General features: G+C 41.5%; 1 protein-coding gene and 1 long non-coding RNA gene across 3 annotated transcripts in view; one reads left to right on the forward strand and one right to left on the reverse strand.

Annotated features, from left to right (window-relative positions):
* Positions 1–19076, reverse strand: part of Uggt2 (UDP-glucose glycoprotein glucosyltransferase 2) — a 111939-nt gene extending 92863 nt beyond the window's left edge. For both annotated transcript variants that reach the window (XM_075949167.1, XM_075949168.1), the window contains exons 1-7: positions 18859–19076; positions 14740–14822; positions 10802–10932; positions 10250–10362; positions 9129–9303; positions 5784–5880; positions 4182–4251 (exon numbers count right to left, since the gene is read on the reverse strand). In XM_075949167.1, the coding sequence (XP_075805282.1) occupies positions 4182–4251; positions 5784–5880; positions 9129–9303; positions 10250–10362; positions 10802–10932; positions 14740–14822; positions 18859–19010 (821 nt within the window). In that variant the 5' untranslated portion in view covers positions 19011–19076. The remainder of the gene's footprint in view (positions 1–4181; positions 4252–5783; positions 5881–9128; positions 9304–10249; positions 10363–10801; positions 10933–14739; positions 14823–18858) is intronic.
* A 167-nt stretch (positions 19077–19243) lies between these two features.
* Positions 19244–21694, forward strand: LOC142836034 (uncharacterized). Its single transcript, XR_012907987.1, has 3 exons — positions 19244–19644; positions 20645–20799; positions 21523–21694. It is a non-coding gene; the product is annotated as an uncharacterized LOC142836034 (long non-coding RNA).
* The last annotated feature ends 1864 nt before the right edge of the window (positions 21695–23558 follow it).

Raw genomic sequence — 23558 nt, forward strand, 5'->3', positions numbered from 1 at the left:
TAGATTTTAACATATTACAACACAATTGAGAAATGGAATAAAATTGTATTGTTGTTTATTAGATAAATATTTTACTTATTATTTGTAAGATGCATTAATACTTTTTGTGTGGCTAAAACAGCAAAAATAAAATCCATTCATCTCTAATGCAGCCTAGTATTCAAAAATGTCACCCTTGCTCCGTATTGTTAACTTCACCACCAGGATAAATAACTTTAGTGTCTCAAGTATATTAGCAATTACGACCTAAAGTGTAGACAGAAACATACAGGATTCACCAAATCTTCCTTTCTAGTAGTTTAGACTCCACACACACAAAATTACGGCTAGTCTTACCCATGAGTATACAGAGAGACCTTAGCATTCCATTCTTCAAGCAGAATGGCAGAAGAGGGGAAGGGGTATTTTTAATTCTCGCAAGGCTGCTGCTTATAGGAACATATAAAATTATATGAATATGTAAAATTAAGTAATCTGGGACAAAGAAATTTGTGGAAATTACTCTCTTTTTATAGAGCATAAATTTTCTTAAGATTATTCAAGATTTTTTTAAACCATTAAATCTGTGTCAAGTATCAAATTATTTTAAAACATTAGGATTTGCTCACATTATTAATGCACAGGTGTGGGGTAGAACACACATGTATGGTGTATGTATGGGTTATACATGTGTGTAAGGTGCACGTGCATGTGTGCACACACATGGTAGTCAGGAGAACAGGTGCTTTTGCTCTTTCATTGTCTGCATTATTCCTGGACACAGGATCTCTTAGTGAACTTGATTCTAGGCTGGCAACACTCAGACTCAGCGATCTTCCTGTCCCTAACCCCACAGCCCTGGGGATATAGAACCCTGCATGGTTATGCTTGGCTTTTTTATGGGTTCTGGGGATTGAAACTCAGGTCCTCACGCCTTTACAGTAAGCGTTTACCAGCAAGCCACTGCCACAACCCCTGAAGTCATCTTTTAACTCAGGTTTTCTCCCAACAGAAACTTAATTCAATCAATTGTTTCTTCTTGACTTTAAGAATGCCAAGTTAACAAATAATAACTTGATCAGTATAATTTTCATTTCTCCATGTGCGTGTGTGTGTGCTAGCCTCCTCTTTCTGCCCCTGCTCCTCAGCACTGCAATTATACACACGTGACTAAGCTCGACTGTTTTTACATCCAGACCAGTTTCCCTTCCCTCCTCCTAGTCCCATTCTTCTCCCCCTCCATGGATATCAGCAGCCATGGCGGATCAAGTTGCAGTGAGACCTCCTCTCCTGTTAAGGTTGGAGGACTCAATCCAGTAGGAGGGATAGGAATCTAAAAGCAGGCAACAGAGTCAGAGACAGCCCCTGTTCCCATTGTTAGGAGTCCCACGAGAAGGCCAAGTTACTGTAACGTATATTAGAGGGCTTGGACCAGTCCCATGGAGGCTTCCTAGCTTTTGGTTCAGTCTCTGTGAGCCCCTATGAGCCCAGGTTTAAGCTTTGATTTGTCCATGAGTACAGATGGATTTGAATTCAGGTCTTCCTCCCTGTAAAGTAAGAACTCCTTACCACTGAGCCACTGACCAAGCCTCTCTTGTCCTCATTAGTACTAAACAATTATATAAATGTTTATACGATTTTCATATTGCAATAATTGCAATATTTATAATCCTCACATTTCAAATACTTTGCACGTTTGTACTCACAGTACAGTTTCCTAGTATCCTACTATGGGAACTAAGTCACTCAGTCACTAACCGTCACTACAACTGTAATTCCTAAGGGAACAGCACGGCATAGCTCACAGGAATAGTGTGTGTGGTGGTTTGAATAGGAACGGCCCCCAGGGCTCATAGATTTGAATGTTTAGTCATCAGGAGTGGCACTACATGAGAAGGATTAGGAGGTGTGGCCTTGTTGCATACGAGTAAGTGTGCCCTTACTGGAGAAGTGTGTTCCTGGGGGTGGGCTTTGAGGGTTTAGAAGCCCATGCCAAGCCCACTGTTGAACCCCCCTCCCCCAAACCTCTCTCTGGCTACAGATCAGGATGTAGCTCTCAGCTATTTTCGCAGCACCACGGCTGCCTGCTGTTAAACTCCATGCATGATGAAAATGGATTAAATCTCTGAAATAGTAAACAAGTTCCAATTAAACGGTTTCTAAGAGTTTCCCTGGTCATGGTATCTCTTCACCCCAGTAGAACAGTAACTAATTGTGGGGGCACACAGACAGCTCAGTTTCCATCTAGAGTCTTGTGTTCAAGCTTGCCTGCTTTGCTTTTCCAATAACCTTGAAGGGCTGTGGGGGACTTCTGACTTAGCCCGTGGGAAAAGAGCTCTATCAAGTAGAAAGAATACTGCTGACGCCAAACCTCAGGAATGTCAACCTAGATAGTCAGGCTGTATTGGAGCAGCAAGCATATGATATAGGAGGCCGCTCACTCAAGGACAGGGATGCTCTTGTGGTTAGAGACTGACTGACTGGCTATGCTGTGCTTTGTTCTGCTTTTGCATATAAGCATATTTTCAGATAAACTCTGGACTGTTTGGCTGTTTTGACATGACCAAACAGACCTCCCAATTCTACCCTGTGTCTTCCGACTCAGTTGCTTTCATCCAACATTTCTTTGGCCTTGACGATCCCTATTCCAGGTTCCCTAGCCGACTTTGCAGGAGCGGGTGCTCTCACTGAGACAGAAGGGCCGTCTGACTGGCAGCAGAGGACAATGCAATCTGATGACTGACCCTTATTCCATTCTTTTAAGGTTTAGCTTGGTCTATAAAATTTGGGGTTTTGTTATAGAACCATCTTTTTCTGATTAAAGAGGGGAAAATGCAAGTCATTGAAAGTTATAATTTCTATTTTGCTAACTATTTTGGGGATGCAATGCCGTACTAGAAAAGGAATTCCAAATTCTAATTTAGACACAACAGCATATTGAACATATTTCAATTTTAAACATTAATAATCAAATAAAGTTTGATAGTAAATAATTCGATACACAGAAAAATGTTTCAATTCCTGGCAAAAATACATCAAGAAAGAAAAGCAAAGGTCAGGAATAAGTAATTTATTGAAGAAGAATCTCAAAGTCCAATAAGTATGCATAGAGAGAAACTAATCTTTGCAACAAACTGTCACTAGCCTACTGTCCCTGATTTCAGACTGCAGAGCTCTCAGTCCAGTGAAATAATTGTAAAGACTCATTCTACTCACGGACACAAACGTTAAACATAGCATGTTGTTAGCACAGTTCTAGGAAACAGATACATTCATGTGCTATTGCAGATATGGTAGCAAATTTTAGGATGGAAATTTATAAATATGTATAAAACTCAAGAAATACAAATATTTTGACATTTTTTTCTGAAAGTTGTGGCAAGAAAAATTGGAGATGTACATGACTGGGTACTTTAAAACACTCAGTGGAAATACGAGGAAAAATTTAAAGTCCCATCCAGTGGGGCAGTTCTCTCCTACTACACTGGGAAAGCAGGTGCACACTACAGCTCCACCGTGTAGAACACGTGCAGAAAGGGTGGGAAGACTCATGGCTAACACTAGGGCAGTGACAGTTATGTCCTAGTTGTGGAATCAGTGATTATTTTAAATTTTTGTGTTTGCTTTCTCTAGTTTTTGACATTAGCTGTCTGTAAATTCCTTAATAACTAAAAACAATACTGTGCATCTCAAATGGTATGTGTACTTGTTAGTTTTATGTCAATTTGCTGACACAAAGTAGAGCTATCTGAGAGGAGGGAACCTTAACTGAGAAAAGGCCTCCATAAAATACAGATGTGGGGCATTTTCTTAATCTCACTGATCAGTGACAGATGGGACAGAGCTCAGCCCACTGTGGGTGGTGCCCTCCCTATGCTGGTGGTCCTGAGTTCTATAAGAAAGCAGGCTGAGTAAGCCATGGGGAACAAGCCAGTAAGAAGCATTCCTCTATGGCCTCTGCATCAGCTCCTGCCTCCAGGTTCCTGTCTTCCTTCAGTGATCACTATAATGTGGAAGTGTACGACAAATAAGCCTTTTCCCCCCAACTTGCTTTTGGTCATGGTGTTTCATCCCAGCAATAGAAACTCAAACTAAGACAGTAAGTATATAGAGAAAGAACAGGTGGTAACATGACATACCACATTAACTACTTTCAGAGGTAAAGTGCATAATAAACACATTTCATGTCTGCTCAGACTCACTTTAGCTTCCCAAAGAGAAATCCTTGAACTTCATCTGCGTCAGTCTCCTCTGCAGCGGCATCACTCGCAGCTGCATGAAAGGAAGAAACAAGTATTTGTAGGCTGGGAAAAGAACATAGAATTACCAATAAAACGAATTCTATTAGTTTTACATTGCTTTTCTCTCATTCACAAGGTTAATGTATGTGCATGTGCCTATATTATAATCCTAAATAAATGTGCTGTATTTTAAAAAAAATGGGCTTAGATGGTTAAATATTTCATAAACACAAAGAATGTCATATAGATTACTTTATAGCAACTTTCTATTTTATAAACCAAAATGATTGAGACAAAGGACACAGAAGAAATCCTGGCTTACCCTTTCAGGTCTGATGGTAGATCCATACCCTAAGAAATGTGACATTTTGCACAATTTAAGCAATCTTAAAGACTGTCAAGGGATCCTTAGAAAGACACCACAGTCATGGCCACAAAGAACAATGGTCTTCATTGTAATCATTTCCCTTCTGCCAAACAGTGTGGAAGTCAAATATGGGAAGAGTGTAAGGGCTCGCTCTTCACCCCGCTGATTAACACTCAGCAGGCATTCGCTCCTTCCTTGCTCTGCTGAAGCCCGGGGTCTCTGGGCTACAGCACAAATGCAGGGTGCCCTGATTTAGTCCTACATTGCCCAAATACTGTCTGAATCCAATAATTGGGTAAACTTTGCTGTCTATTATGATTTCTGATGGGATAGATACCTGGAAAAAGACACTAATGATAAATATCACACTTGGTAGGAAAAGAGAAAGTCAAATGGACAACTTTGATAAAGGGAGGAAAACTTTCTCAACAAAGGCACACCATAAATGGACCAGAAAGGGAAACAGAGCTCTGGCTCTGATGACTAGGAGCTGCTAGGAAAGGGAGTGTCACTTTTGAGAGTGCTCCACTGGTGAGTGGGTGACGTAGGTGACACTCCCACACCAGGCCACACACCCAAGGACATATGGGGCACAAACTGCACTTGAGTTTTCTTAAGAAATACAAATGTGGGCGGGTAGAGAAAGGTGTTGTGATTCTGGGAGGCTGGAGGAGGAGACGGATGTAATGAGAACATTACTCCATGGAATTCTCAAACGCTAACAAAGCGTTTGCTCTGTGGAGCGTTCTTCGAGTCTCTACTACAGATGGAATACCTGTGTCACCTCGAGGCTCAGTAAGCATTCCTGGGGAGGAAGGGACAGATGATCTGGAAGATTACGAGATCCTGACCTCCATACGTGACATGGCTGTCACGCACACGAGCACACTGAAGCATGCAGTCACCCGCACAAGATGAAACTAGCAAAACATCCCAGCATGGCTTGCTGAGGGAGGGTCGCTCTTCTCTGGGGGGAATGATAATTGCAAAGTTGTCTGTTTTACCCCAGTGGATAACATTACACATGTGTGCATACGGGAAGCAGTGACTGGAGGAGGGACATGTATGAGGAGAGTGGTGGGTAGGCGGAACTGGAAGAGAGAGTGGAGGAAGCAGGCATGGCCAAATACACTGTTTACATGAACACCATTGTCAAAGAACACAGAGGAGCCTTATTTAAACATCAGAAATCTTACTTTTCACTTGGATATCATCCAACGCTTTGTATTCTGTGTCTTTAATCGCTAGCTCCACTCCATAGCCAGACAAAAGCATTTTCCGTGAACTTGGCTTCTGTTCAAATCATTTAGAAAAACAGAAGACAATTAGGTATCTTTCATTAAACTTAGTACCGTGTCATATTAGGGTTCTACAGCGAATCACTGACACTGGAGGTACACATGTGTGCGTGTGGTTGGGCGCTGAGGCTTGAGCCCAGGGCTGTGCATGGATGAGGCAGTACTCCAGCGCCAGGCTACAGCCCTGCCCAACACAAAAGGCTTTAACCACCATGCATTATTATTATGGGGGGACACTCAGACTCTCTACATAGTCTACCAACGAACCAGAATTTTGTTGATGACATCTTTCTTATTAAAAACTTGGTCATGACTTTTCAGTATTTTTTAGTGGAAAGGTATTTTCTGGTCATAGCTACAGAGAGTTAACAGAGGCTCCAGTGCACCAAAGTGTACTTCTCTCCTTCCCCTCCACAAGACAGCCAGAGAGTAAGCAAGAGTAAATAACAAAAACCAGAGACAGACAGAAGAAAGACAATAAAACACTCAGTGCTTAGTGCCTTAGAAACCCTGCTTAGATCCTTCTTCGAGTAGCTCAATAACTAAAATATTCCAAATGCCACAAAGTAAAGAGTGGCTACAGTTGACCACACCTGAGTTATCTGCAATACTTAGATTATCAGAATTTTAGTGTCCCTGGAGAGTCCTCCAGCAAACAAGGCAAGTCATGTTTCCTCTTGCAGGAGGCAATGCAGATGACTTTCAGGAAGATGTCTCAGTTTCATTCCTGTTCCATCCTGAAATTCCCATCTGCCATGTGGTGACCATCACCATCTGTCTTTCTGTTCCATAGGTTAGAAAACTGGTTTTAATTTGTCTAAGTGTACTAAATTCTTACAAGAAGCCATGAGTCTTTGAACCCCAGTCTGCACAGGGACAGTTTGGTGCTCCTACATGTGAGAGAGGAAGTGTATGGATGGACTGGAGGGAAGAAACTGATGTGGGATTCCCCTCTGTATGTTGTGAATATGTTTTATTATCATTGGTTAATAAAGAAGCTACTTTGGCCTGTGGCTAGGGCAGAAGAGAATGAGGTGGGAAAACTAAATGGAATGCTGGGAGAAAGAAGGCAGAGTCAGAGAGAAGTCATGTAGCCTCCCAAGGACACAGACACCTAAGAACCTTACCAGTAAACCACAAAACTCATGGTAAAATACAAAATAATGGAAATTTAAGATATAAAAGCTAGCTTTCAATATGCTTAAAAGATTGGCCAAGCAGTGTTGTAATTAATATAGTTTCTGTCTGATTATTTAGGGTCTCTGCCTACAGGAAACTCCAGGAGTATATCACCCTTTACTCTATTGTTCCCCCTAACGTTTTTATTAGCCCTAAGATTAGGCTTATCAGCAGAGTGCCTATCTCTTGGCCTGTTTTACTTCCAAATAGTAACATGTATGAATAACCTTTAGATACACAGTACTTAAAACTGCTGCTCACACTAAAATTTAATTTTCAAGTATCTTGGGAACACTGCAATTAGATATAGCATGTAGAAAGTGAGTTATTTATAATTACACTAATATGAAAATCTGAAAATGTTCTAAAGAGTTTTCAATTTTATGTAGCTACCCCCAAACAAAATTGTAGCTGGTAGCTTAGAATATTCAAGTCATAAGGACACATATCTTGTCAGAGTTCATAAAGGAAATGCAATTCCACATAACCAATGTCTATTATAGGTACTAAAAAGTTATTGTCTCCTGGATAATAAAAAAATGTTTATTAAATTTGTATTTGTATGTACTTTCTCATTTGTAGCTTGGATTTGTGAACTGAAAAGCTCATAGACCAAGAGGGCTATGACAAATCTTCTTATTTCTATGTCTTCCCCACAAAAAAGGCATCTGCTCAAAAGGAAGCATGAAACGTCTATTTGCATTAAAAACACATGTTGATTAAATTTGTGTCATAGTAATGTGAGTGTATACGATGTCATTCATTAACTAGAAGGCCATAATTTAATGGTGCAAAGCATCCTCATGGTTACTATGATCCTATAGAAGTATATTTTTGGTTATATTATCCAAAGAATATTTAAGACAGATTCTCAAAAGACATGCACATCTTACGGCAGCCATGTTAGCACGGTGAAGATAAGTAAGATAAATATCTACTTTTATCTCCTGCATCCATTTCTTTGAATGTGGCTCTTATCTCTGGTCTGCTCCACCGAGTATAGAATTACACCCACAGTGTGTTACTGCCATTGATGAATATACATCTATTCTGGCAGAGAAAGGAAAATGACTGAGAATTTCTACTTTAAAGAAGATCAGTTACATAGAATGCTTTGTATGCACACTCCAGTCCCGTCATTTGAGCCTCCTTTATCTTCACGTTTTAACTGAAACACTTTATTATCATCTAAATATACTATGGGTTCTTCACCTCCTGCCACTAAAATGTAGGTTTCTGAAAAAGGCACTGTTTCTGTTTTACTGCCTTGTAAATAATACTTGACATAGAGGCACATGAAGAAGTAATGACTGAAATATATTAATGTTTACAAAACATATATACTCAATGAACCTATGCTTTTGCTATATATTTTTAATCTTCATGTGGACTATTAAAATATCTATATTCTAGTTTACCCAAAAATATAAGATTATTTAACAAGATTTCCTCATTACTAGTAAATAGCTTTGATTTAACTAAGCTCAAAGAATAAAATGTTAAAGATAAGAATAGTGAGGAGCATTAGAAAAGACTTTAGTAATATATGATTAATGGGATAGATAAACCTACAGATGACCTCCGCACCTTGACTGCTCCGTTTTTTTAACATGTAATTATTAGGATAACTGCAACATTCGCTCAGCTTTAGCGTCCTGGGACAGGAGGAAATGCAGGGGGCAGCCGAGGCTCTGCTCATCTCTCCCGAAAACATGATGTTCTACAGTGCTTTACATCAACTGAGAGCAATTCTTAGAGCTACATAAATGTATAGCAGTAACAAAGAAGATCGACATACAGAAACCTACGGGCTAAAGAAACAGGCGTGCACAAGGACATAAACTCTAATGAAGATAAAGGCAGGGGCTGCAGACACTGGAGCAGAATGCGCCCTGCGCAAGCAGGGAGATCAGACCCAGAGCAACCTCGAAACCAAGGGGCTTCCACACAGAAGATGAATAAAATCGACAAACTTTTCTTTAGTCTGGGCCAGAAAAGAAGCGCATAACACAAATTACTAATGTTGGTAAAACAAACAAACCAATAACAACACAAAGCATGTACCTTAATATAGTGGCGGAGAACATACAGAATTTTACCATTTTTAGATTTCTTAGACAATACTCTGTGAAATTCAGCAAATTCTCTTGTCCCAATTTCTGCATAGAGAATAATCACTGGTAAGTTCTCATTGCCTGTGGGAAACTTATGATCTCTTTCAAATAGGAAAGGCCTGGGTCTAAAACGGAAACAATACAGACTTTCAAAAGCAGTCAGAGTCAACAGCGTATCTGACATCTACCTATAGTTCATACTTTCTTCTATCAAATAACTCGTAATGTACATAACAACGGAAATAGGAAAATAGCAATAGAAAAAGAAGAAATTTGTTTTATCCAAAATGAACTATTAAAAATGTTTTACTTTCCACTAAGGTTCATTGTCAATAAAATAACAAAATTTTAATTATAATTCTAATCAATTAAAATTTATATTTAATTAAAGCAAATTTTCATTATAGTTCATATTCCCTGAAAACAGTTTCCAAAGACTATAACGTAGACATCCATCAAAATAAGTGTTTAACACCAAGAACTATGAATGAGTCCCTAGGGAAGGCTCAGGAGGGAGAGGAGGCCTGCAGATCTGTCTGCACCGCTTGTCCACACAGATCCTGACAACTCCTTTCCAGACACTGGCCTGGCTATTCACAGTTTCTAGTAAATTACACCTTTACTATAAAGTCAGTTGCTATCATTTACTTCACCCTTTCAGTTTCTGAGGCACAGACCAGTTAAATATTTAGGATACAGCAGAAAAGAAACCAGATAAAATAAGACTAGGTGAAAGAAACGCTCAGATTTCTTAGAAAGCAATTACTGCTTTAGGCCTCTACTTTGGCAGTTTCCCTTACACAGAAATTCAGACATACACACAGCATCTGATACATGTGCAAGGTGTGAGCAAGGGAGGAGGGAGGACGGCAGATTCATCCTCACACATCTCTAATTAAAAACATTCCTGGTGTCCTCAAGATTGCTTACAACATGGGTTATTTTTTAATCTTTAAGAAAGGGCTTCAAAAGATAAAAAGCTTCATGCGGATATCTTTGAATGTCTCGGAGTATTAAATTTCTATTCCAGTTCTCTTCTGCACTGAGCACTTCTCTATTGCATGACTTTACCTCGCCGTAGCCTTACTCAGCAGCTTCTTAACCTCACTAATTTTGCAGGTGTGCTTCCCATGCACAACCACAAATGCAGCGCATCCGTCTGGCGGGGGCTCAGCAGCAGCAACCTGCAAGGCAAACACGATGCTGTCACTGTGGCTCGTCATTAGCACACCATCTTAAATCCTGACTGTTTCCAGCTAAAACAACTCATCTTTTACTATCGAGTTACTCTTCTAATTAATGCAAAATATTTTCTGTGAGTAGAATTGAAGAAATATTTAATAAAATCAACTTTATCCTAGAAGACATGTGCATGCAAGATTTTTGAAAAATTCTTTAAAATTTTTTGTATAAGTAATTTTTCTGGCACTGTATTTTCATGCTTTCCTAACTCCAAAATCAACAATATTTCTTTTTTTTCCAATTAGAGTCAATGACATCAATGGTGATAAAATCATCAACAGGTTATGGAATGAAATATACATCTGTAGAACACACTGAGCCATTGATGTTCAACATACACAGTCGTGTTTACCCTCATTATGCACTTCTTAGGCGTTTTACCTGTTGGAACATCTGAACAGTCGGGGAGTATGCCCTTAGAGAGAGAGCAAACTTCAAGAGGTTGATGTGTATATCGTCTAAAAACTGCCCAGCTTTCTTCAGGATTAGGTTGTAGTAAGAATAATCTGATTCTACAAAGAGAAAAAGATGTTAGTATTTTACATTCAGCATACTGGCATCTATAGTGCTAATTGAATTAATGTCAAATTATCATATTTTAAGTTTGGGTAAGCTGCTAAAGAAATAATTATTTTGTCCATTTCAGTATTTCCTCAGCAATCAAAAGAATGATATGGTTTAAAAAAAATCTTGCCCTTAAAATCTATTTGGGATCTTAATGAAAGCCTTGGCAGTCCAGTGCTAAGACTCTCTTCAGGGTTCAGAATCGGACTCTACAACAAGCAAAAAGGCCTTTCTCCTCTGGCTGCCTGAGGGCGAGCCATCAGACTCCTGTGTGCTCCTGCGGACCAGTCTCTCTATTCTATTCTCATTCTCCTGACTCCTCCTGACTCCTCCTAGCTTCTTCTCCTCTAGCCTCAAAGCTCTTCTTCACAGGAGCCTTGAAACGATGAAGAATCACAAGAATTACCTCTCACTGGTCAAAAGCACATCCCTAGAGTAAACTATACAAACCCACATCATTTACCATGGCAGCACAAGGGTCAAAGGTTACAGGAGTGAGAATGACCAGAGTCAGGGGCACAGAGCCCAGTGAGATAAGCTTTGAGACATAGTTTCCTTGTTAGCAGACTGGCAAGCAAAGAATCGGCATCCTTTTCTTAGTAACCTTGGCTGGACATCTGCAGCTGACCTCGCGCATAGCTCTAAGGTTTTAAACTTACGATCTGTTTACAAAAAGCCTTTGGTCTAGTGTGAACTTGCTCTGAGGTGGAAGTAAGATGACGGTGTGCAGTTAGTCTGAGCAAAAGAACAAGGCAGACTTTTAAGTGTCTACAGTCCTCATGGGACAGAGAGATGTAGTTTGAAGCACGTCCTAATATATATCCTATATATTAAAATTATACAGCCAAATGAAAAGTCATCTTCCTGACCACCCACAGATACATGGACCCATAAGGTTGAGATGTAATCATGGATTACACATACACATCACATGAGACTGCACACTACAATGCAGGTATTGAAGTAGTGGCTCAGATTGTAGACTACTGGGTGTTATGAATTGCAGTGTTTTAAACACACATTTTATGTACTTGTAGAAATGTAATTAGTTATAGAATAAAGTATGTTCATATGTCTGTGTGTGCATGAGTGTATGTGTATGTATGTACAAGCACACATGCGTGGCTATCAGAGCACAGCCTTAAGTGTTATGTCTCAGTTACTTTCACTTCATTTGTGAACCAAGGTCTCTCACTGGTCTGGATCTCTCTGGCAGGCCAGGCTGGCTACCCAGCGAGCCCCTGGGATCCTCCTGTCTTGGAGATTACAAGCATGGAACACAAGGGCAGGTTTTCATTCACAAACCATGCTCTCATGCTTCAGGAGAAAGTGTTCTACTAACTAAGCTATCCCCCAGCTCTGAAACTTAAAGCTTTCTCATTGTCATTCTTTGGCATGGAAGTAACAAATTTGTGTATCTTTGGATTGTTTCTTAGACAAATAATTACATCTATTTCATCAGCTTCAACTTCAAATTTGCTTTCATCTCTAATAAATGGTATAATTATATGTATGCCTAATTTGTTTTAAAAGCCATTTCCTTACTATTTATTATCAAGCATTTGGTTCTTTGGTTCTATCCCTATATGCTTGAAATGAAGGGTCATGTGAAAATCTCTTGAGTAAAACAGGGTCACAAGTGTAGAAGGTTTAAGAAGCCCCGCTCTAGCTGACTAGGTGCCCTCCATGTCCGCACACCATGAGGAAGCTCTGCTCTGAGCAGAGTAGGTACCATCCATGTCCACACACCGTGTACCTTAGAGCACACACAAATGTTCAGCGGCTGCCACCTACTGTACAGTACTGAATAATACATCGCATTTACTCATCCTTAAGCGGTGCCTAGCATCACATAATATAAAAATAATGATTACTAAATACTGACATTTATCAGGGAAGCAGTTTTTAAAAGAAGAAAATCACTAGGTTTTACAAATATTTTACTTAAAATGCCATTAAAGGTATGCCTGACCACTTTATTTTTAAAAATATTTCTAATTAAATAAAAAATTGATAAATTTCAAAGTTGCTTGAGCCAAACAAACCGCAGCAAATTAACATATAACTAATTATCTTCCATTTTTACTTGAGTACAAAGAAGCCTGTTCACCTAGAGTAAGAAACTTTCTGTGTAGATGGTTAAGGGTTTCATGTTTATGGAGTCTACATTCTTGTATCTTTGTTTCATGATAAAAACATCTTTCCTTGGGGCTGGAGAGAAGGCTCAGCAGTTAAGAACATGGGCTGCTCTTCCAGAGGTCCTGAGTACAATTCCCAGCAACCACATGGTGGCTCGCAACCACTATAATAAATCTGGAGCCCTCTTCTGGCCTGAACATGAACTTGAACGCAGAACACTATACATAAGAAAAAAATAAATCTTAAAAAAAAAACAACAACTTTCCTTTAGAATATTCTCTAAAACTACATTAATACATGTGTTAATATACTTTAAAATAGTAATTACTATTTATAGCAATTTTATAGATAAGATAATCGTTTATAGGTAGATGAAAACACATTATCTGACTTTTTAGGGTAACTACAGGAAATAAATATCTTTAAGAGTATAAAAGCAAAAATACACTGGCAATAAAACTAAAGCAAGGCCAATAAACATTTGTCCAAACTCACAGACTGTCCAGCAGTATGTGTGATCTTTACATTTTAAATGACAAGGACGTGCCCTCACAGGTTAACTGACTCAGGGAAGGGAATTCACAGAGCACATGTGAGCACTCTCTGTTCCCCTTGCTCACTTCTGCTGTGGCCTATTCAAAGTCTGGTAAATCAAGAGAAAAATCCTAGATGCAAAGCTAATATTATTTCAAGGAAATTTCGGTTAAATAACTCAACAATTTTGATTTTTTCTTTAATATACACTCACTACTGTTTGAGTTTTCCTACAGGCCTTGTACCTTAGAAATGAATGCTTAGACCAGTGTCTTAGGGTTTCTATTGCTGTGCTAAGGCACAGTGGCCCAAAGCAATCTGGGGAGGAAAAGAGTCAGTTGCAGCTTACATGTCCTGATCACAGACCTTCATGAAGGGAAGTCAGGGCAGAAATGTGGGCAGGAACCTAGAGGTAGGAACCTGAGCAGAAAAACCATGAACAGACAGACCACAGAAGAGAGCGGCTTATAGGCTTGCTCCCCAGCAATTGCTTTGCTTGCTTTCTCTTTCTTCCTCCCTCTCTTCCTTTCTTCTTTACCTCCTTTACTCCTTTCTCTTTTGTTCTTCCTTTTTTCTTTTCCTCCTCTCCTGCTCTCTCCCTCCTTCCCTTCTTTTTCTCCCCCTTTTCCCTCCCTTTCTTCTTCCCCTTTCCAATTACGCTTCCCTCTGTACAACTGACTCTAGCTGGGCAAGCTGATATAACAACAGGCATCACGGTTCCTATTAAATAATCTTTTCAACTTTAGAGAGGGTTTTTCTTTCTTTGAGACAAGGTCTCATGCAGCCCAGGTTGACATCTGAGCCAGTTTATTACAGAATGACCTTGATCTTCTCATCCTTCTGTACCATAAATGATGGGCTGGCAAGAGTGCACCATCAAGCCTGCTTCCTTGGCAATGCTGGTGATCAAACCAGGGCTTCCTGCCTGCTACGCACCAACAGAACTACATGCCCCACCTTCAATTTAATGTTCAGATTCACCAACGCAATTTGCATTCAAATTTAACTATTACCACTTAAAATATATCTAATGCATGCATGTAAGTATAAATTTCATATGCTAAAATGTGTACATCACTTACCTGTTTGTTTATAAACTGCTAACTCTCTCACTGTCTCCACAAACTGCCAAAACCTTTCATTGCTTTCTTCTGCCATAAACTCACTGTTAAAAAAATGATCCATGAATAAATGAAAACAAAATTAGTTTAGATACTATAAATCACACTGCTAATGCTAAATAACTGATATCAATTTGTGTAACACAATATGGAAATAAATTGACCTTCTCATCTGGGGTAATTAAATATGCATATATACATATACATATATACAATCATCTGGGGTAATTACATATGCATATATACATATACATATATACAATTGTGCTAAGAAGACAACACTGTGTATTACTTCTGACTTTTTCTTATTGACAACTTAGAATTTGTAATTTGTTTTTCATTCTACATGAAATTCCCCTAAGGTAACAAAAATAAGAGCATTAAAGGTAAATAAACAAATCACCCATTGTTCATCAACAGAATTGGTACTATAAGTAGTCCATAGAAGTAATATACAGGACCTTATTGCTGAAGAAACAAAAGACTTTGACCACAGACATGGAGAAATCAAACTGCAGGCTGTTTGGGGAGGAAACCCTGGTGACCTCTGCACATGCAATGACAAGCAGTCTGGAAAAGTGTGCCCATTGTTTCAACAGCGGAGTAAACATTAGGGGCTAACAAATTTCTGCCTGGATTTAAGGCCCACTCCAGAGGAAGCTCACGCCTGACACTATAGACCTCGCAGAGACTTGGAACTTGGGGGCATGTTATAGGCCCTAGGGAGAAGCCAGCACTGCTTTACTAAATGGACACAGCATCAAACAGCCTTCTAAGCATTTCCTTCACACTGCTGTTCCTGCATTTCCAAGATCCTCATCAGAGAAGCGCTCTGCTTCTCTGTGAGTGGAAGTTAATGCAATGACTGAACACTGGTCAAAGTATAAAGAGTGAGCGTCTGTGGGTGCTCGTCCTTGATAGACTATCATTTCACTTCCCCAAAGGTCCAGGGAACACTGAAAAAGAGGTGGAAAATAGAAAGAGCCAGAGGCAGAGGAGCCATGCTGTGAAACCGACTTCTGGACACAAGACCTCTGAACTTAAACTCACCATCGCTGTGGCTGCCTGTATAAAACCTGTACAACATCAAGCTGGTTAACTTTCCAGCATGGACAGAAACGGGACTCACAGGCCCCAGTCCAAGCTGAGAAGCTACTGGCAGATAACTGATGGCTTCTGCAGTGGGGAGAGCCAGTTGTATTCCAGGGTGTGGCTCCTGGTAGGCTGTCCAAGCTCAGGTGGACGGCTGGCACCCGTGCACATGTCTGTGGCAGTGATTCTCATCAGTGTGCTAATTTTTCTTAGATAAGAGGACATGGGTGGGGACTCCAGGAGGAGTTGGGGAAGGAACAGGGGATAGATATGGTCAAAATTCATTTTACAGATATGGGAAATTATCAAAGGATAGCATATATGAAAAAAACCAAGTAGTTCAAAAGCCAAAATAGTAAACTTAACTATTTACATAGACAATATTACTTAAAACAAAAATCCTAACACAAAAATGAATAGGAAATTGTCCCATAAGGTCAGGTGTAGAATTTTCCACATTGGAGTAATGTTGACACTACCAATTTTGGGGTTTTAGACCATTTAGAATTCAGGATTTGGGATGCTCAACATGCATTGTGTAGTCGTAGGTAAAAGTATGACCCATCAGTAGGATAGGACTTGATTATACTTGTTTTTCTGAGCACAGCACCGCTCTAGGAACTTGGGCAGGATCTAGAGTTGCCGTCTTTATACCAGTTTTACTTGAAATGAACAAACAGGTCCAGGAATCACCTGCCTCTACTCAGCCAACAGTTAACTCAGCTGTCAGCCTGACATTGGCCATCTCTCTAGAACAATTCACGGTTCCTGGTTTTTGCATCCTTTCCGATACAAACAGGCTGCAAAATTCCAGACAGCAAAGTGTTTCTCTCCTTGTTCTGCAACATGCCCAGCAAAGAGCATGTTGAGGTAGCATTTTGACTACTGCTTGAAAGTCTCCTCAGGTAAGTTTGATTTCTGCCCAAGTTTATCGCCTCCGAGGTGGTGTCGACAAGCGGTTGAACCTAAACTACCAAGTGCTGTCAGTAGATGACAAGACTCATCATTTTTCTTGCTTTCAACAATATATTCCTTTTGAACCCTTCCGAGAACGACTTTCAATATTCATATTTTATCAATATCTTGTTCAAGATTATTATTCTCCAAAGTAACAGCATCTGGTTCTACCACACCCTTGAGTCCTCATCAGAATCAACACTATTATTCGGGAAGTCTCTTCATGGTTGTATAGTCCTTGTCTACATTTCTCAAAGTTCTTCTAGCCCAGCTCCACAGCTACTTCTTAACAGTTCAGGGTTCTTGTTGCATTGAGATCCCACTTTTTGGTACCAAGCTGTTTTTTTTTTAATTGCTCTTATAATAAACTGCCCAAACCATTGTGGCTTCAAACACTTAAGACTTACTCTCTCAGGACTCTAGAGGCCAGAAGTCCTGCATCATGCTCCTGGCAAGGAAGCCCTGCTTCAGAAGGCTCTGAACAGACTCCTCGCCTCTGGGAGTTCAGTGGCTCCAGCTGTTCTGTGAATTGAGGCTGTTTAACCCAATCTCTAAATCAATCTTTGCATGGCCCTCTCCTTAAGTATTTTTATCTGAGTCTTCTGACATTGGACTTGCGGCCCACCACGATAATTAAAAATGCCCCAATATTCTCACTTAGATTTGCAAAGACTTTTGACCTAAACAACGTGTCATTTGCAGATTTTGATGGGGCATGGTTAGGATGTGGACATACTTCTGTAGGAATCTCATCCAACACAGCACAAGTAACAAGGGTGGCAAATTTGACCCAGACTACCTTGTAAAGGGCTTTAAGGAACATTCTATCTGGAATTTGCAAAAAAAATAAAAAAAGCAGACAACGCAACTAACAGTTCAAAAAAAGAAATTTGGCGGCTGGGAACTAAGTGTGCGACCAAGCCCAGGCACTGCTAGGAGACACTATGGACTAGAGGAAGCTTTAATAATTTATTCAATAAAAATTGTTGCTAGCAGCCAATAAATAGAAGGTAATACAGTGTGACGAGGTTTCGTTTTTAGAACCATGGGATGCTGCTTTATAAACACATCAACAGTTACAAAACTTTATGCCCAATAGAAAGGAAAAGAAAAACCAGATAGTTTCCCTTTTATAGCCTCAGGCTGGCCACATACTCATGAATTTACAACCCTTCTGCTCTGCACGGATTACAAAGGTTTGCCACCGCAAGCCACAAGAGGCAGCATTTCTGCTTCTGTTCACCGGAATCTGAAAGGGTAAAATGCAGTAAAGACGTCTGCTTTCTGCTAGGTAACTAAACAGAATGAGTAACAAATCCCCCTGGATGATTATGATGATGTGTGTGTGTGGCGGCGGTGGGGGGGGGGTTATCGCTGAAAAGCTGCCTCACCATCCCACCGCAAACTTGGGAATGAGACAAGTCAAAAGTGTAAAGAGAAAACTAGGAGCTTCAAACACAATCTGCTAACCAGAACTTTGCAGAGAGCTTGCATTAAACTGTGCCTTCCTTCTTTCAAGTCGGCAGGACACACAGGGACACGAATGGAGACAGAGAAGTTTTAAAAATCACGAGCGGGTGGGGCAAGTGAGTGGCAGAGTTGTGTAGAGTGTCTGCCCTGAGCTGTGATGCTCCAGGTGCCTGGGGACACCGAGGGAGGGAGCAAGAAGTCATCTGACCAAAGACGCCTAGGGACGTCAGATCTGAGGGTACACTAGGTCCGGGGGGGTTGGTCCTGGGGTCGTAGGAGACGCTGGATCTGCGGGGAGTCAGTGCGAGCCTCCGGGGCAGTGGGGACGCGCAGTCCAGAGGACGCTAGATCTAAGGGGAGCACGGGTGGGAGGGGAAGACGCATCCTAGTGACCTCGGGGCCGGAGTGAACCCCAAATTTGGGGGCACCCTGGTCCCGGGGACGCGGAATCGGTATAGCCCCTTGCCGAAGGGGGATGTCTATGGAGATGTTAGGGTCCCTCCGCTCGTCGCCATTCCCCGGTCTCGGCGCTCGGCTGGGCCCAGGCCCCAGGGCACCCACCTGGCCTCCAGCAGCAGCGGGGTCTCGGGCCACTTGGCAGCCAAGTGTGCGGTGACCGCCTTGGACGCGGCCGCCGGGCTAGCGCCGAGGAGGGAGAGCCACAGCGCGACGAAGCTCAGGAGCAGCTCCTCGGAGGCTCTGGCCCGTGCCATGGCGCGCCCAGGGAAGCGCGAGCCGCCACGCTACAATCCGCGGCTCCTGGTGCGCCGCGCCCCACTTCCGGTGGGGGGAGCCGCAGTCCGTTACTTGGCCGGTCACCACCGTGCGCATGCGTGGCTGGCGAAGCCCCGGGGGGGGGGGGGGCTCGGTGAGGGGAGCCCCCGCGGGCCGACGCCGGAGCTCAGAAGGGTCCTCCGCGGGTCCTCGGGGTCCTGGGATTGAGGGCCTGGGACACTGGGAGCGATGCCCGTTGGCCCAGACCAATCTGAGACTAGCCAGAGCTGCCCCAGTCTAGCTGGTCAAGGACCCCTGGGCTGATCCACCTCGTAAGGGTGGAGGCACTGAGGGCAAACTTCCCAGTTAGGATCACCTGGGGGTGCGTGGGAGTGAGACCAGGCCTCCAAAATAACGTCTAAGGCCCTAGGCACTCGTGTGCAATGTTGGAGAGCTGTGTTCGGCCAGTGGATGTCAGGCTTTCCCTGCTTGTAGTCTGGACCCGGCTTCATGCTTAGCATTCAGACCGAGGTCTCCTGAGGGTATCAGAACCCGCATCTCAGTCCTGCCAAGTAGCTTTTTGAGCTGGATGCGAAAGTGTGTTCCTTCCTCGCAGCCCCTTGGAAGGCCCAGGTGATTCCTGTGTTCTTACTAGATTAAGCGGTGCTGCTTCAAAAGATTACAGCTGACCAGAAAAACACCAGTAAATAATAGGCGTGGCATGGAAGAAGAGGGGAAAAAAAAAACTCGGGGGAGCACGGAGCCCTTGCTCTCCATCCGCATACACCTGTGTGGGTATACCTCACAGATATACCTCATCTGTTTCAGATTCTCTCTCTCTCTCTCTCTCTCTCTCTCTCTCTCTCTCTCTCTCTCTCTCTCTCTCTCTCTCTCTCTCTCTCTCTCTCTCTCTCTCTCTCTCTCTCTCTCTCTCTCTCTCTCTCCACACACACAGAGATAGAGACAGACACAGATGAGAGCGGTCCATTTATTGTGTGTTTAGTTTTCCTTAGAAGGCCATGCCCTGATTAACGCCCAGGTAAGCCTCACTTCCGGAGCGGATTCTTCACTTGCTGATTTTTCTTCCTGTGACCTCTTCAGCTGTTGGATTGTCATCGTTGGATTTTCACTTTAGGATCTGAACACAGTGTTTTCATATTTCCCCAGCTGCATACAGTATCTTTCTCCGAGAATTCACGTCTCGCTCCTTTCTGGCACAGTTTATGTTGAGGGTCAGTAAGTACTGAAAAGGCCTCGGTAGGACCTTAGTCCTGGATAGGTGTCAGAAAGCCAAGGCCAGTGAACTACAGTTCTGGCCGTAGACCTAGAGAAAAGGTATATTGTGCATCTTTGATGTGTATTTGCTTTAATTCTTCATTTTTGGGTGAAATTGTGGGTAGGAAGGCAATGAAGTGTTGACAGGAAGAGCCTTGCATGCCAGCACATCTCAGACAATGCCAATCGCTACTCGGTATAAGTCACATGCAGGATATCATTAGAGGACACTAATGAAACTTATCAGCATGAAGTCCTGTTGAATTCGGAGATGTGGGCTTGCTTCATTCTTTTGGAGAAAATAGAATACACTTACTATTGACCATTCATTTCTACAACTACACATCTTATCTCGTAGGGTGTTTTCCCAGCAACGGAAGTGATTTAGAAGACTTCCTCACCGCGGTCACTCGCAGGCTCGGTTTCAGAGAGAAGAAGAGCGTGGGTGACCTTCAAGGTTCCTTCTCTGTGTAATTACCTGTGGAGTAGGAAAAGAACCACGAAGCATTTTAGGTCAGTAAAATAGCCAAGGATTCTAAAATGTGTAAATTATAAAATGTGATCAATAGGTTGTGAGAATCAATAGCCCTTTGGTCCAGGTTGGCCGTGAACTGCACACACTTCAGAGGCATAATTATACGTGAGCATTTTCTGTTTTTAGAAAAATGCAATTCAAAGTTAGTCACTTCAGGGTACTATGAATGAAAAATTCATGATAGCAGTTTTCATTATATGTGGAAGAAGTGATTAATGAGTTCTTTATAATAAGAAACGTGTTTCATGGAATAAATCATCTTGAATTCCTCTTAAGGTGCAGAGTGGGCTTCATGCATTCTGTGATTATAATGGTGCTGGGTGAGAATAAAGTTAGATAATAAGAATCTTAATCTTCTGAGCCTAAATGAAGTCTCAAAGTTTAAATGAAGTTTTAAAATGCCCTGTTTTGTTTTTTAGATATCCTTTGTTGTAAAGTAGACCCTATTCTTATGTTTTAATTGGAATATTTTAAATATACAAAAGCATTCTTAGACTTTATTCCAGTTGGGAAGGATTCATAAACTTAAAGAATTTGTCATATCTCCACTCTAGGCAAGATTGTGTCAAAATCATAAGCAAATGAATAATGGTTTAGAGTTTTTAATTTAAGGATTAGCAAGTCCAATTTTATGACTTCCCACATTTTATTTAAAATAAGTTACAAATGTCTAACTCCAGCTCTTTGTTTCTGAACTCCAGGTATTGAATCCCGAGCTCTGTGTCTCCTGAGCCTGTATTTTACTACTGAGCTTCCCAACCTCTTACTCGGCATTTCTTATGGCTGTGTGCAGGCTGGTGCATGCCGCTCACTGCAGTGTCTTTAAAACAACAAGCTGTGGATATGAGCCATAGTCGTTTTGTTGATATGAAAACCTGAAACTTGGTGTTAGACAACGACCTTCTTTGCTTACACACATAGCTACTGAAGCCAAAGTATTGATTATTGGTGGCAAACTACATGTAAGGTAAAATTGGTCATTTTAACCACTTCTAAGAACATAGACTTTACAGTATTGAGTTCCTGCACACTGTCACGCAGCTGCTGTCAAGAGCTTCTCATCCTGAAGCTTTCATTCTCCTTCTCTCAATCTCTCACTCTACTTTCTGCTTCTATTAAATTGACACCTGTAGATCATGACATGAATAAAATCATGCAACATTTTTGACTCGTTTATTTTGGCATGTTCTAGCATGTTTCAGAATTCCCTTCATCTTCAGGGCTGAGCAATGCTCTGCTATCGTTCTGTTACATTTTGTTAATTCATTCTTCCGTGGAAGCTTGAGTTTCTTCCATATTTTAGTATTTAGTCACCCTGGTCTGGATTTGAGTATAGGAATATCTCTTCAAGATGCTGCCTTCAAGTGTTTCGGATCTCCTCCCTGAAGTGGGATTGCTGCATCTTCCATAATTCTATGCTTAGTTCCTTGAGGAATTGCCATACTGTTTTCTTTAGTGGTTGAACTCTTTCACATTGGCGCCAGGAGAGTGAGTGTACAAGGGTTCCAGTTTTTCTGTATCCTCACCAAAAATGAGGTGATATTTCATTGTGGCTTTGAAGCACAACTTTTAGAATTAATTTCAGAGCTGATTTCTGAATTGAAGACAATGCTTTGCAAAATGGTGTAAGCACAAGACAGTGATCCTTTTCCTTCTTCACTCATCGTCTCTGAAGACAGCACTGGAAAGACTGATCTTAGCTGACACTCTTGGTACTTCCTAAAGCACAGCTTCAGTGGAGGGTTGGTGATATAGCTCACTGATAATAAGCTCTGTCTGGCCTACGTGAGGCTCTGAGCTAAAGCCCAGTAATGAAAAAGAAAATTAACTTCACAAATGACCAGATAGGCTTTTCCTGATAATTATGTAAAGAATAGCTTCAGCTAGTGAGATTCTTTCTGTTGTCCTCATCAAACTAGAAATAAGTTCTTAAGGCATTTTAGAATGTTACAGTTTAAAGCATGGGCATTGGGGACATTACTTTAGGGTACGTTGTTTTTGTTTATGCTGCCTTTGTTTAACTCTGTGAAGCTGTGATTCTTTGCCTGTCGAAAACACCCGATGGTTTAATGAAGAGCTGAACGGCCAATAGCGAGGCAGAAGCAAGGATACGCAGGGCTGACAGGCAGAGAGGATAAAAAGAGAAACGAGGAGGTGAATGAGGAGCAAGAGAACAAGGAGAGGAGGACATCAGGGACCAGCCACCCAGAGTAAGAGTGAAAGTAAGGTATACAGAAGTAAGAAAAGGAAAAAGCCCAGAGGCAAAAGGTAGTTAGCATAATTTAAGAAAAGCTGGCAAGAAACAAGCCAAGGTAGGTCAGGCATTTATAAGAAAGAATAAGCCTCTGTGTGTGATTTATTTGGGAGCTGGGTGGTGGGCCCCCCAAAAAGCCGAAAGAGTAAGACATCACACAATACATAGGTTTTACCCTTCATCAGAGCTGGTGAGCATATTTCCAGGCATTGTTAATATGTTCTCGGATGGAGAAGGAAGAAAGATGAAAGCCCAAAGATAAATCCTGGATGCCTAACTGAGCTGATTCTATTCGATGTGGCTTTCCCCAGAAGACCTGCTAATGACATCGGTCTATTAGTTAGTTCCATGCCCCGTGACCTCTTCTCTCCTGGTAAATTCTGAGAAACGATTTTACAGCTGGGATGTTTTCTCTCTCTTGACACGATTGGGATTCTGTGGCTAAGAAACCAGGGGCTGAGGCAGAGACTCGTGGCAAAACTC

The sequence above is a fragment of the Microtus pennsylvanicus genome, chromosome 15 (genome assembly GCF_037038515.1).
Source record: "Microtus pennsylvanicus isolate mMicPen1 chromosome 15, mMicPen1.hap1, whole genome shotgun sequence".
Lineage (NCBI taxonomy): Eukaryota > Metazoa > Chordata > Mammalia > Rodentia > Cricetidae > Microtus > Microtus pennsylvanicus.